General features: G+C 37.6%; 1 protein-coding gene and 1 long non-coding RNA gene across 2 annotated transcripts in view; both read right to left on the bottom strand.

The window, feature by feature from the left end:
• The window catches only part of ELAVL2 (ELAV like RNA binding protein 2), a 158,445-nt gene extending 149,927 nt beyond the window's left edge, over positions 1-8,518 (bottom strand). The window contains exon 1 of the mRNA XM_082400572.1: positions 7,814-8,518. Within this exon, the coding sequence (XP_082256698.1) occupies positions 7,814-7,840 (27 nt within the window). The 5' untranslated portion in view covers positions 7,841-8,518. The remainder of the gene's footprint in view (positions 1-7,813) is intronic.
• LOC309632784 overlaps positions 1-13,058 on the bottom strand; it is an 807,477-nt gene that overhangs the window by 611,487 nt on the left and 182,932 nt on the right. The gene's annotated exons all lie outside the window — the stretch shown is intronic.

Here is a 13,058-nt window from a genome sequence, read left to right as displayed (position 1 = left end):
CTACTGAAGCCTGCGCACCTAGAGCCCGTGCTCCGCAACAAGAGAAGCCACCGCAATGAGAAGCCTGCACACCACAATGAAGAGTAGCCCCTACTCGCCGCAACTAGAGAAAGCCGGCGTGCAGCAACAAAGACCCAATGCAGCCAAAAATAAATAACTTTATAAAAAACCAAAACAAAACAAAAACTTGCTGAACTATCTTGGAACATGAAAATCTGTAGAAAAAGTGAAACTTTCCTTTTTTTTTTTTTTTTTTTTGGTTTATGAATGTAATGTTTTATCTAAGTCTAGCCTTAGACAATTGGTTTCTAAAACGTGGCTCTCTGAAATTTTAGAGGAGAGAGCCCTTTCAGAATTTTTCATTTAACCGGCAGAGAATTGCTTTCTCACAGCTGGAAGCTTGAACAGCTGTTGACTCTAGCACTTTTCTATTCCTCTGGGTGAGAGTTCATGGACCCTCACTGTGCCATTAGGAGGACAGCAGCGATGTATGTGGTCAGAAATATTTTCCAATGCAACCCATTTCCAAGGCTACCCCTCCACCCTCTCCCTAGGACTGGGGCACAGGTAACTCAGAGCCCTTGTGTCACCTGTGGGAAATATTCTCTCAGTTGAGGAAAACCAACCTCCATAAAAATCTTCTTTCCGACCCATGGTTAGATCACAAGGCTCATGTGACCATAAAGATTCCATGAAGGACTTCTGATGTCAGTCAGTCTCAGGATTGAGCATCCTTTTAGACTTTATAAATCCACTCCCCCTTTTTTTTTTTTACATTTTATAGGAAATTTCCCTTTCATTTAGCGTGCATTTCTGAGTGTTTCTTAACGGATACTAAATAACTAACTCCATTTTGAACTTACAGAAAGAACAAGCAAAAAGACTATTTCAGAATAGCTGCCACTGCAGTACTATTTACTGTATCCACTAGAGGACACCTCTCAGAATGGCTTAAAATATCTCCCCTCTCATTCCCTGTGGCCTCTGGCATTTGATGCTCAACTAACTCTTGAGCTGGGCCACTGGCTACATATCGCTGTTAGAATGAAAACATTCCCCCTGCTTTAACACCTCCTGCTAGTTCAATAAAGCGATGTTTAAATAACTGAACTGGCTTCAATGAACTGTACTTGCCATTTTTTCCTGCTTCTTAGCTAGATAAAATGGAGATAATTGTGAAGTGGATGAGCAGGTTTAATGAAAGCCAGTTTCTTTTGGTATACTCCTGAAGCAGCAATCATCATCTGTTTGGCTTTTGAAGAGCAACAATTATAATCACTTAAACCCCCAAGGGGAACAAAAATAGAATTTACATTAGCATATAAAATATACAGCTGGATTGGGCAAGCCTATAAAATTCTGGGAAAATCATTCTAATCTGAATGCTATTCAAACTCACAAGTAAAATGAGTTCAAGAGTATTTTACATGCTTCCTTCCTATAAAATAATACATATAACAATGTTGAGAGGATTTTCCTAAAAATGAACACAAGGAAATGAAAAATTGTTGCCAGGAGAGAATCCCAGCAGGAATGGGCTAAACTGTATTGTCAAGATATCAGAGAGCAAAATGCAAAACGATATTCACAGGAAGGACTAATCACTCTCAAGAGAAGATTTTTCATGCACTTGGGAGTTTAAAAAAGGAAATAGGGTGGCTTTAGTCTGATTAATGATGAAACTTAATCATAAATAAGGAAAATTTGAGATTAATAGTACTTTCCTCCTCCACTGTAAATGTGAAAGCAATACAAAGGAAAGTGAAATCGCTTAAGTTGATACCCTATTGTTATGAAGCAGAACTCTTTTTCCTATTTTAAAACATTTTCATATCATTTCCTCTCAAATAACCTCTTTCTTACACCTCCCTTTCTAATTCTAGCCCAGATCACAGGCAATCTCCCTCACCATTTATGTTATTTAATTACTTTTGCTTTTGTGTGCTTTTCACGGTTTACAAGATACTTTTTTTTTTTTTTGGTAGAGCACAGAAGAATAAAAATGGAGCCTTTGCTTTATCCATTATGCTACTAGCAACAAAACACTAACATAATCAATATATTAAAGGCTTTCCCGGCTGTGCACATTTGTCAAAGGCAGTGTGTCTAAGAAATTACACTAATGAATCTTGAAAAATTCAGCATCCTACACAGACAACTTGTTCTCCCTCATAATAAGTACATATCAAAATGTAAAGACTAGGAAAATGAATACTTTCATCTTTCTTTATATTATTTGAAGTTCCACTATTACACTTTTCTTTTTAATGGAAAAACAAGTCGGTACGCAAAACTTCACCTCCACTGGGAAGCGCTTCCTGAATACCCACACAAAAGCCAACTGCAGGCGTACTGGCGATGGCTTCTTCTATCTTTCTAAAAGCACTTTGTACACACCTCTGATAGCAATTATGTCACTGCATTATAACCATTTGTTGACATGCTCGTCTCCTATACAGACTGCATTGCTTGACAGCAAAGCCATCTTTTTCAGCAGGGTATTCCTGGGCTCTAGCACTGTACCTTAAACCTAATAAGCATGCAATAATGTTTGTTGAGTGAAGTTTATCATTTTCGTATTCCAAGACACATCAAAATGTTACGGTGATTGATAAGGCTCAACCATATATTAAATACCATCTCTGCCATAACATCAAATTTAATGGTGATATATTAAGCACTGAGAAATTAGAAATTCCAAAGTCTAGATTTCCGTAGCAATCTTTATTCTCCTTATCTTTAACAAAGGATAAGGGTAATTTTTTAGATTTTATTAAATATTTATAATGTGTCCAATGGTTATTTTTACTGGAAACACTAAAAAAAACTGAATTCTTATTTCTGAATGATAATGACGACTTCAGGTTTCACTAGCTTTATATGTCTTTCTTTCTTTCTTTTTTTTTTTTTTTAAGTTAGAACCATTAACACTGCTTTCTCAGCCTTTGTCAATGTCTGTCAGGTTTGGTGGTACCTAGCTAGTAGTATTCTGCCCTTTCCTATAAACTTTTCATGCTCTGAGATGCTTTGAAAGTCCATAACATGTAACTTTACACTGAACACAAATGTAAAGATTTCATGTTTGAAAGAATTTCAAGGAATAATTGAAATGCATAGCATGAAGGATTCCAGGACGTATGCAGGAACTATCTTAAGGTCCTTTCATTCTTTTCCTAATTTAAACATACTCCACATTTTCCTCCTAATTTTTCAAGTGAAATTATTATTTTGTATGAGGTTATGGGACAGCGATGGGTGGTGAAGTACAAGAAGAGACTCCACAGACCTATCCTAAAATACTCTTACATTTTTAGTTAATAATGAATGTTAATATTATCATTAGGTAAAATTCAGTTTTGTGGCATTATCCCAAAAATTGAAACTGAAAAACTGCTTTAATAAATTTTTTTGCTTCATACTAATATAACTATAACTTTTTGTACATTTATTATTCATATATACAGACTTGTGTACTTTGATGAATTTGAAGGGAAAGAAAATTGTACATACAACTCTATGATTTTAGTACATAATAATGTAATGTAAATTTCCAAATCAAGGATAAAATAGAAGATTATACAAATATTTTACTAACTATGATAAAAACCCAGCCTGAATTTTAATTAAAATGAGAAAATAACTAGAATTAGGTTGGGGAGGTAAAAGTTCAAGTTATGGTCTCCAAGGTCAAAGTGAAGTAGAATTCAGTTATATGTGACTGACTGCTAGACTATTTGGGAGTTTGAAACGTTTAAGCCTCACAATTCAGTCCTTTATAACATGGTTCTTAAAAGTCCAAAATTATCAGACTCTTAAAAAAGCTATTGGAATTCTCATAGTAATAGGGTTTAAACATGAGAGAGCTGGACAATTTCACTTTTTAAAAATCAAGCTTACAAAATGGATAAATCAGTTTTTAAAAAGTCCTTCACTTATCAGGAGCATTAATTCAAATGCCTTTTTAAATATGTGTGTTCTCTGCATTTAAAAAAAGTAACTCAGTTTTTTTAAAAAAAGGTCCACACAAAACAACTCAGGAGTCCATCTACTGCAAAAAATGCAGTTAGAGTGCTTTCATTTCCTCTCAGGTGAAAGTGAAAAATTGAACAGTTTTCTGTTGAATGTACATGATGTCCTTAAATATTTTTTAATTTAATATCTATGTCCCAATCTCTTAGGTTCAGAGATTTTATAAATAAAAAAGAGCAAAATTAGAGCTTTTTAAAGGGAAAGGTTTTTTTCCCCAGTATTTCACAGTCTATCATCTTTCATATTTAAAAAGGAATCATAAAATGAGGCCCCATATTTTCTATATCACTTTCTATCTTTAAGTCTCTTTAGTTCACTAAATGAAGGTAGTTTTAAAAATGCCGGCCCCTACTCACTGAATAATTAGTGTAAAACTTAACTGATTAAACTCTAACTTAGAAAATAAATATATGGCAAAAAAAATCATGAAATGATTTACTACCTATAAAAGCATACAACATTTCATTGCTCTAGCAAATGTTATTGTAACTGAATTTTTAAAGTCTTTAAAATGAAAAATTAAATCTGAATTTAAGTTGGTAAAATGAAAACAAAATCACTCTGCTTATTTGATTTATGTCCCTTATATTTAAGGAAAACTGGGTTTTCAGTTAGGCTTTCCTTTTATTAAGTTGTTGGTACATATCTCGTGTATGTTGTGTATGTTTCAAATATATTGGTACATATTTGAAAATACTTTTGTCATTAAATTGATTTAATCTTCCTCTCGTTTTGTTTATTTTTGGGGTGGGACAGAGGAGGCAATAAATCCTCCATTAGTGCCCCCCAAAAGAAACAACCAGCCAAACCAGCATAATGTATCCAAGCCCAATTTGGGGATATAATTAGGAATGTTTCAGTAGGATTTTTTTTTCTTCAAAATGTTTTATTGAGGAAAGTGCCCAGGTTAACAGGTAATCATTCCTATGTTTGGAATTTGGGGAGATTATATGGGTTTTATGTGGAAGGTCTCTTTAAATTGAGTAAATTAGCTCATATTTTCTACTATTTGATTCTCATTTTGCTTGATTTTAGACCCAAGTTTAGAGTCAGATAGATTCAAATCCTCACTTTATGGTTTATGAGCTGTCTGATTTAAACTACTCAGTTTCTAGGCATACTAAAACCTACCACCTAGAGAATTCTGAAGATTAACTGAGATAATATATGTAAAGCACTTACATATATGATTGGATCATGGTAGAGAAACAACAATGTTAATTATTAAAGTTAACTTCTTAGCTGTTTTACATTGTATATTTGATATAAGATACACATTAAAGTTTAATACTAATTAGACATAATAAATGAAAGTTATTTTTGAATTTTTAAAATCATAGTATCACTTCAGCTGTTTCTTTTTTACTTTTTTTGCTTGCAGGCACATTTTATGTCCAAGAATGGTATAAGAGGCAAAACCTACAATGTAACATTAGATGACCCTGGCTACCCTCCCCCTGCCCCCATATCTTACCCATTTTTTTCTCCTTTATGGGAAACAATGAATATTTCTATGAGAGTATAGAAATACTGCTTAGTTGAAAACACTTAGAATTTTGTTCTTATGAACATTATAAGCTTTCTGTTATTTGTAAAATTTATTCTAATGGACAGAGGTTTAGGGAAAATATCAAAACATGGCCACTGTATTTCCAATGTGCCACTAACATATAATTAGAACACTGAAGAAAGAAATGATTATAGTATCATATTCTGATATAAAGAAATTTCCATATTGAGAATATTTAGCAAACCTACAATTGCCACAGAATTAGGGTATTAGTAAGTGAAAATGCCAGGAAAATACAGCTCTAGTCTAGGTACTTATATAGGAAACTAAACAGATGCACTAACATTAATTATCATTTAGGAGACAACTCTCAATTATCCAACTTATTTTAAATAATAATTGTTATGATTATCTTCAACTGAAATAGTATTTTTAATGTGCAAATGAAAAACTACAGTAAAGTTGAGGGTTTGTTTGAGATTATGAGTATGATAAAAATAAATCTGATTAAAGATGTTTTTCTCAATTCAGGTATCAAAGCAATCTAATTTTACATATGTACAGGCCATACATTTAAATTAAATAGGTATGAGAGTTGAGTAGTATGGTCCAAAATAAATTATATAGTTAAAAACATTGTTAGTTGACTATCTGTACTCTAAGAATATCAGTACATAAGAAAAACAAACTTCCTAATTTCAATGGGATTTAAATATATATCCTAAAAATATATAAAATAATATATTCTAATCTAAACTCTTTTGAGAGCCAAAACTTTACTGAATTGATTCTTCCTGTACCAACAGATTCGTAGTTTAGGTAGTCATTTGGTGTTTAAGCTCTCAAACTGAAAACTGTTTTAAGGATGGTGATTGCAAATAGTGATGATTTTGAAAGCTAACTATAAGGTGACACTTTCCTGTGATAGTTACTGGTAAATTACAGTAGCTTCATGTAGAATAGACAAAAAATAAGTCAGTTGTTAAAATAAGTTATTAAAGTATATGCCCAATAAAATACATTAATCTTTATTGCAATATAATCAGTTTAAAAGTTACTATCTGTGTTTCTTATGATCAGAAGATATTTATAACTTAAAAAATCTTTATTTCAGAATAGATCTTGAGAAATGTAAGCACATACAATTATACATCTACACACATATAAAGTTAAGAATGGTTTCAACAAAACATGAGAACAATTCCTTTCAAGGGGGCATTTTTGCTTCCATTCCATCCTTCAAATGAGAAAACTTAGATGGCCTTGCCTCATCAGAGAATGTGCAGGTCCATTCCAATATAGGGCATCCCAGTCATCTCCATGGCAACAGCCCTTGACAAGTCAAAAGGCAACTACATTCACAAACAGAAAAAGTTAAGACTACTGAGAGCTGGCCAAACAATTTAGAATTTTCCAGAGGAAAGGTTGAGCCTTTTACCAAACTTGAAATTATTAAATTTTACCACAAATATTAAGTTGGATAGTTATTCTCAGAAAGTGAATGAGATGAAGGGGCAAAACTCAGAAATCCTTCCCTGGAATATACCTCCCATTTAAAACAAATAAAAGGGATTAGGAGAGGAGACTGAGGAAGGAACCGTATATGAACCTGTTCATTTTAGTTTAAAAAGAGGATGGGGTGAGGAGGAGAGCAGGGAGAAGTGGTGAAGGAGGGTAGCAAGCAATCCCTTTCTCCAGCCTCAAACCTTTTAAGATCACAACTTTCCAAATGCATTATGTGATCATCATTTTAGCGTTTAAAATTTGTCTAAGAATGATGCCTTCTAAGGTTGCTACCTGAGGAAGTGCAAGGAAGAAAAGGGGAGGTCTAACGGTGCAGATGAGGGCACAGAGATAGTTGTAGTAACTTAGCGTGACCCCATTGTTCCTTTCCTCCTTAGGATTTCGGTCAGGAATGACCCGGCTACTGAGCTGAGTTCAGGAAGTCAGAACTGCAGGCTCTTTTGAAACCAGACAATAACCTAGTTCCCTTCTCCTCCATCCTCTGCACCTCGACCCTGCTGACTGCCAACTCTCACCCACTTGAAATACATCAAGCCCATTGCCTTCACAAGAGTATCAAACAGATAAACACGGAACACGTCTACTGCCCATAGTAAAGAGAAAAAATTAAAACTACTATTTTCTGTTTCACCACCCCCTGCTCCCAGCTCCCAGTACCCAGCCCTTTGTGTGTGATGAGTCCCCTTCAAACCACCCACAGACCGAGCACCCGAGAAGAAATGGTAATTTTTTGTTTAAAAGTTCACTTACCACGGCAACCTCATATTGCTTTGTCATGCTTTTTGCACTTAATTTTTCAAAACTGCTTGTGCAGGGCGCAGAACTGGGAAGGCAGGACTAAAGTATCTCTAGTAATCACAACAAAAAGGAGAGAACATTCACCAATCAGAATTACATTAAAATGCACAACCCCCAGAGCTAGACGCACGGTTCAGACCACACCGGGGAGGGGAGGGGATGGGGGCGGGAAAAGCCAAGCTAACGAGACAAAAGGTAAAGGGGAGAGTTGAGTGGTTGGAAGGGAAATCGATCCAAGCCGCCCTTAGACTGAGGAAGGGCTTAAAACCAGCACGACTATCACCCCCTCCCCCGCCCCCAGCACCCCCGCGATCAACCGAGCGACTGCACTTGCCTCCAGCCAGCTCAACCTTAGGAGAGGAATGCCCCATCTAAGTTCGCTAGCCCTGCCACAGTCTTCCACTGCCTGCTGAGTTCGTTCAGGAAAACACTTCCAGAGGCATCCATCCACTTGAGGTCTGGGCTTGGCTGCTGCTGCGGGGCTGCTGCGAGCAGCTGCTAGGATCGTTGCCGTCTCGTTCTTGCCTCATTCGCGCTGCACAATAGCCCCGGCTGGGTGCACCTCATTAAGCCAGCCCGAGAGCCCCAGAGCAGGGCAGGCAGTGTGACAGCGCTGCCCCTTTGTAATGACCGTGTGATGGATGCAACCGAAGGGTGGGGTCTGGGTGGGTCAAAACTGTTAATGACAGTATGTATCATTCTGTCTGTCCTCCAGGAGAGGGAAGCCCCCTGCCTCCCCCTAGGTCGGACAGTCTCTCTCTCTCTCTCTCTCTCTCTCTCTCTCTCTCTCTCTCTCTCTCTCTCTCTCTCTCTCTCTCTCTCTCTCTCTCTCTCACACACACACACACACACACACACACACACACACACTTCCCTCTTTCCCCACCTCCCTATGGGATTTTCTGCTGTTAGCGTTCAAAAAAGTATGAAAACCATGGTGTCATTTTCATCTGAACAGATATGGATAGCAAATTTATCCTTAAGGAAAGAGAAGATCCTAAAATCGAAAAGTACAGGCGGAAGGGGGAGTGGGGAGAAGAGCGGGGTGGGGCGGGGTCGGGGGCAGGTGTCCGGGACCTTCACCGGCCGATAGTTTACAGCTGTCAGCCAACTCGCGCCAGCACCTCCGCGCGGCTCCGAGAGGCACGGGACGGGCTTCCCCGCGCACCGCGTTCTCCCCAGAACCAACCTGGGGGCCGGGCTCAGGGGGAGGAGAGGGGATAAAACCCACCCGAGAGGACCCCGCCCGGGAGCAGATTGCAGGAGGCGTCCCGGCACCCGGACCGCGTGCGGCCGGTGGGGGAGGAAGCCTGCACCCCTACGCAAAGCCAGACCGGCCGGGCAGGGGCTGCCGGGGTGCTGGAGTGAGTGCCGGGTCCCAGACGGGCGGGGCGGGCCAGGGGTTCAGTCCCCGGCCGTTGGGTACCGCTCGGCCCGACGCCCCGTCCAGCTCGCTAGTTCTGCGCGGCTCCCTGGTCCGGCAACGCCGGCGCCGCAGGTGCGCCACTAAGTCTCGGCTTGCGGGACCCGACCCCGCCTCTTCCTCTCCCGTCCTGACAGCCTTGCCACCCCTCCCAGTCTCACTCCTTTCTCCGTCTCGCCCCTGCAGCCCCCAGAAGGCAGAAAGCACGTGAAAACGCCTCTCCTTTCGCCCCCTTTGTGGAGAGTCTTGAATCGTTGCTTCGCTGGCGCCCTATTGCCCCCTTGAAAACATCCGCGGATACTTTTTTACCAGTCACAGGCACTGATTTTTCAAGTATAGGAAAGCCTTACAGTCTATTTCTCTACGTGGACAAATAGACTGTTATTTTACACTCAGCTTTCCATTTCCAACTTACTGTGATGCTATCCACTCGATGTGTCTACAGAGCACCTGTTCCGAACATCCTGAGCGATTTCTCCAGAACCGCGTGGATGATACTTATTTATTTTTATTAGAGTTTATGGCTCCACTTCTCTGACACTGTAATCGACTTATGTATTTTCTTCACTGATGCCTTATAGCAGTTAAGAGAAAGCAAGAAGCAGAGAGAGAACAGGACCTTTATGTCTAATGAAGCATCTCTCCCTTTTTATGTCTGCTATTTATTTATTTATCACTTAAAATTTGTGTATATAGGTTGTGCAGGCTGTTCTAGGCCGTGGGAGAGCACTGAAGACGATTTTTATGCCACTCTTCAAAGAGCTTCTGATCCATAGGGAAAGCAAAAGAACCGGCAGCTTTTAATTGCTTCTGATAAGAAACCACTTTTAATGACAGGAAGGAGAGATCTTATCAGAGACTTTCAACATAGGAGAAAAAAGGGTGTGGTGTTGACTTTACGTGGTTCCTTCAGTTCTTATAAACCTTCAAGGGCACAAAAACCTTCCCCCTTTATAACCAATTACTTTTTACAACTCTTTACAATTCTATGATTTGAAGGTAGTACCAGACTTATGTTCACTTATTTCTTATAATAAAATAAAGGGGGGGAGGTTGGGGAGAAGACCAGTTGGAATTAGTGAGAATCTAAATTAACTGACTAATTAATTTATTGACTAACAGTAACACCGAGTTAAAACATGCTTAGAACTCCTTAAAGATAGACTTTAATGAGTAAGAATAAGAATTATATATTCTTAACAAAATAATTGTTTCCATGTAAACAGCTCTTTTAAGAACATAGAAAACATTTTTAAAAGACATTTCCTCTTACATTGTTTTACTAATAGTTTGCATAATGTACAAGTGCTGGTTCATAAAGACAGTTTTGAGTGGAGACAGAGCTTGAATGGCTTTTGTAGTATATTATTAATTATAAGTGTAATAATAAAGAATAAAAGTTTATGTTTTTCTTAAAACTAACCATTTCTTCAAGACCTAGATGGGCAAGACACTAAGGAATTTTAGCATATTCTCCTGGTTGAAGGCAACCAGGACATTTTTAAAAGAATAGCTCATTAGGTGGCTGGGTAAATTCCCCCCACACTCCCATGAGCTTTTCAACAGTTCTGAAGACATTCTGGAAAATAGTACTTTACTAAGTTCACTTTTCTCTGATCTCCCTGTCTGCTCCTCCAAACTAGAACAACTTTTAGGAGAGGAAAAATGGAAGGAATGAGAATGCTAACTAATGGAATAAAGGTGTTTTCCTTGACACTCTAAACAGACTAAAGAAATGAAGAATAAATTTGGAAATTGGGTCTTTTAATAAATGAAAATTTTAAGATGTGATAAAAATAGCTCCAGTAAATGTATGCATTAAATGTATTAACGCTGCAAAATATAAGACTGCACCTGGGAGAAGTTAACAGAGTTGGAGATTATTAAGATGTATCAACTCACTCAGCATTAATGAGAACTTGAGCCTAGTGTGGAAAACAGTTGTACTAAATTGGCAAGAACCATATACCTAAATGTAAATTGAAATTTTTCTAGGAGAGAAGGATATATCAAACCCAAAGAAAAACTGTAGATATGTTAAAACAAAACAAACAAAAAAAGCTACCATTCTGCAAAAGTGTTTATCCTACCAAAATTTTCTAGTCCGTTCCATAATAACCTACATGATAGCATTAGTACACTCTGAAAAGAGGATGTTTAATACCCGAAGAAGATAATATGTTTTATTTTCTATTTTTATTAAATCTATTTTATTATGATTAGGGGCCTAATTTATTTTCCCTGTTGTACGTGGCAGGGAAAAATAGAGGACAAAATAGTTTCTTTGGCATACATCAAGAACTAGATAATAATCAATAAAAGCAAAACAAGTCTAGAAAATATATAGGCTAGGTATTATATAAGTAATTTACCATCTGTAAATCTCCCACCAGTGGGTAAATATTGAGAGTCATGCTAAGGCTTCAGTGACTGATGGAATACAGTGGTTAATCCCAAGTGACCCTGACTCTCCCCTTTTTGGGAACTTCTCAATGAGTTTTGTTACAAGTAAGGACAAGGTGATTGTGTAAGACTCCAATAAGGAATCTAAAGATTCTCCTGAATGCTGCCTTTTTAAGAGCAAGTTCAATACTCAGTCTGTGGGAAAGCATTATTTTCATGCTGTTATGATTTCTTTAACCATGTTAGGTAGCAGGGTTTCTGGAGTCATATAGAAATTGGTTCCAATTCTTATAAACTGGATGACTTGGACAATTCTCTTAACCACTCTAGACTACACTTCTCTTTTTAGTAAAATTAAAAGATCAAGGATAAACTACTGTTGTGATGATTTAACGATACAGAGGGTGAAAACACACTGCCTAGTAAAGTGTAAGCACTATTGAGACAAACATTGTAATTGGGCTCACTCAACACAAATTCTCAACCTCCTTCCTCCTTGTCTTAAACGAATTTAGAGACTAGAAAGTTGAATATTTGATTTTCCAATTTTCCTTGCAGCTAGTCATGGCTGTTTGACACATTCCTGGAAAATTAAATGTTAATACATATTTGCTGAGGGGTCTTCTGGAAAAATTTGCTTTTTTGATGAAAGAGGAATAGACACAGCTACCACCACGTTTTCCCCCCTTTGCCCTACCCCCTTCTTCCTACTTGGATATTGTGTGATGGGGAGATGGAGCAGCCATCTGCATTTATGAAGCAATAAATCAAAGGGCAATCCTTGAAAGATGGTGGAGAAGAAAGACGGGAAGAACCTAGATTCCTGATGGCATATTTGAGCTGCTCAATTAGTCATGGACTGCCTAACTTTGGACTTTTTGTTTTATATGAAAAAACAAACTGTTCTTTATTTAATCTGTATTTAGCTGAATACTCTGTAACTTGAAGCTTTCCTAACTGACATATCTGCTACTGTTGTTGTGGTTTCCTGCCTGTAAATAAAATCTGCTTAATTATTCAAATGACTCTGGATATCAACCATTTTGAAGAATTCCAGGTAAAGTCTTCTCAGAGACTTCACACATAACCAGGTCACTAGTACTGGTGGGATAATCTGCTCGCTCACATTATAGAGCCAGGAGTAGGTTTTTAAGGACCATTTATTTGAGGAAATCCTGCAATTGACAATTCATTTTGAGGAAATCCCATAATTGTCCTATAATAGATTGAACTTAAAGTTTATTTAATCCAAATATCTTTCCCCCTTCCTTTCATAATAAAATATCTCTTTGCTTTTGTTTTCAAACAAACATATAGGTATAGTCACCTTGGAATGTATTCATATTACAATATTCAGAATACTCATGTTGG

This window comes from Balaenoptera borealis, assembly GCF_965194805.1.
Source record: "Balaenoptera borealis genome assembly, chromosome: 8".
NCBI classification, from domain to species: Eukaryota; Metazoa; Chordata; class Mammalia; order Artiodactyla; family Balaenopteridae; genus Balaenoptera; species Balaenoptera borealis.
The sequence above is the reverse complement of the archived record's forward strand: the minus strand, read 5'-3'. Positions and strand labels throughout refer to the sequence as shown.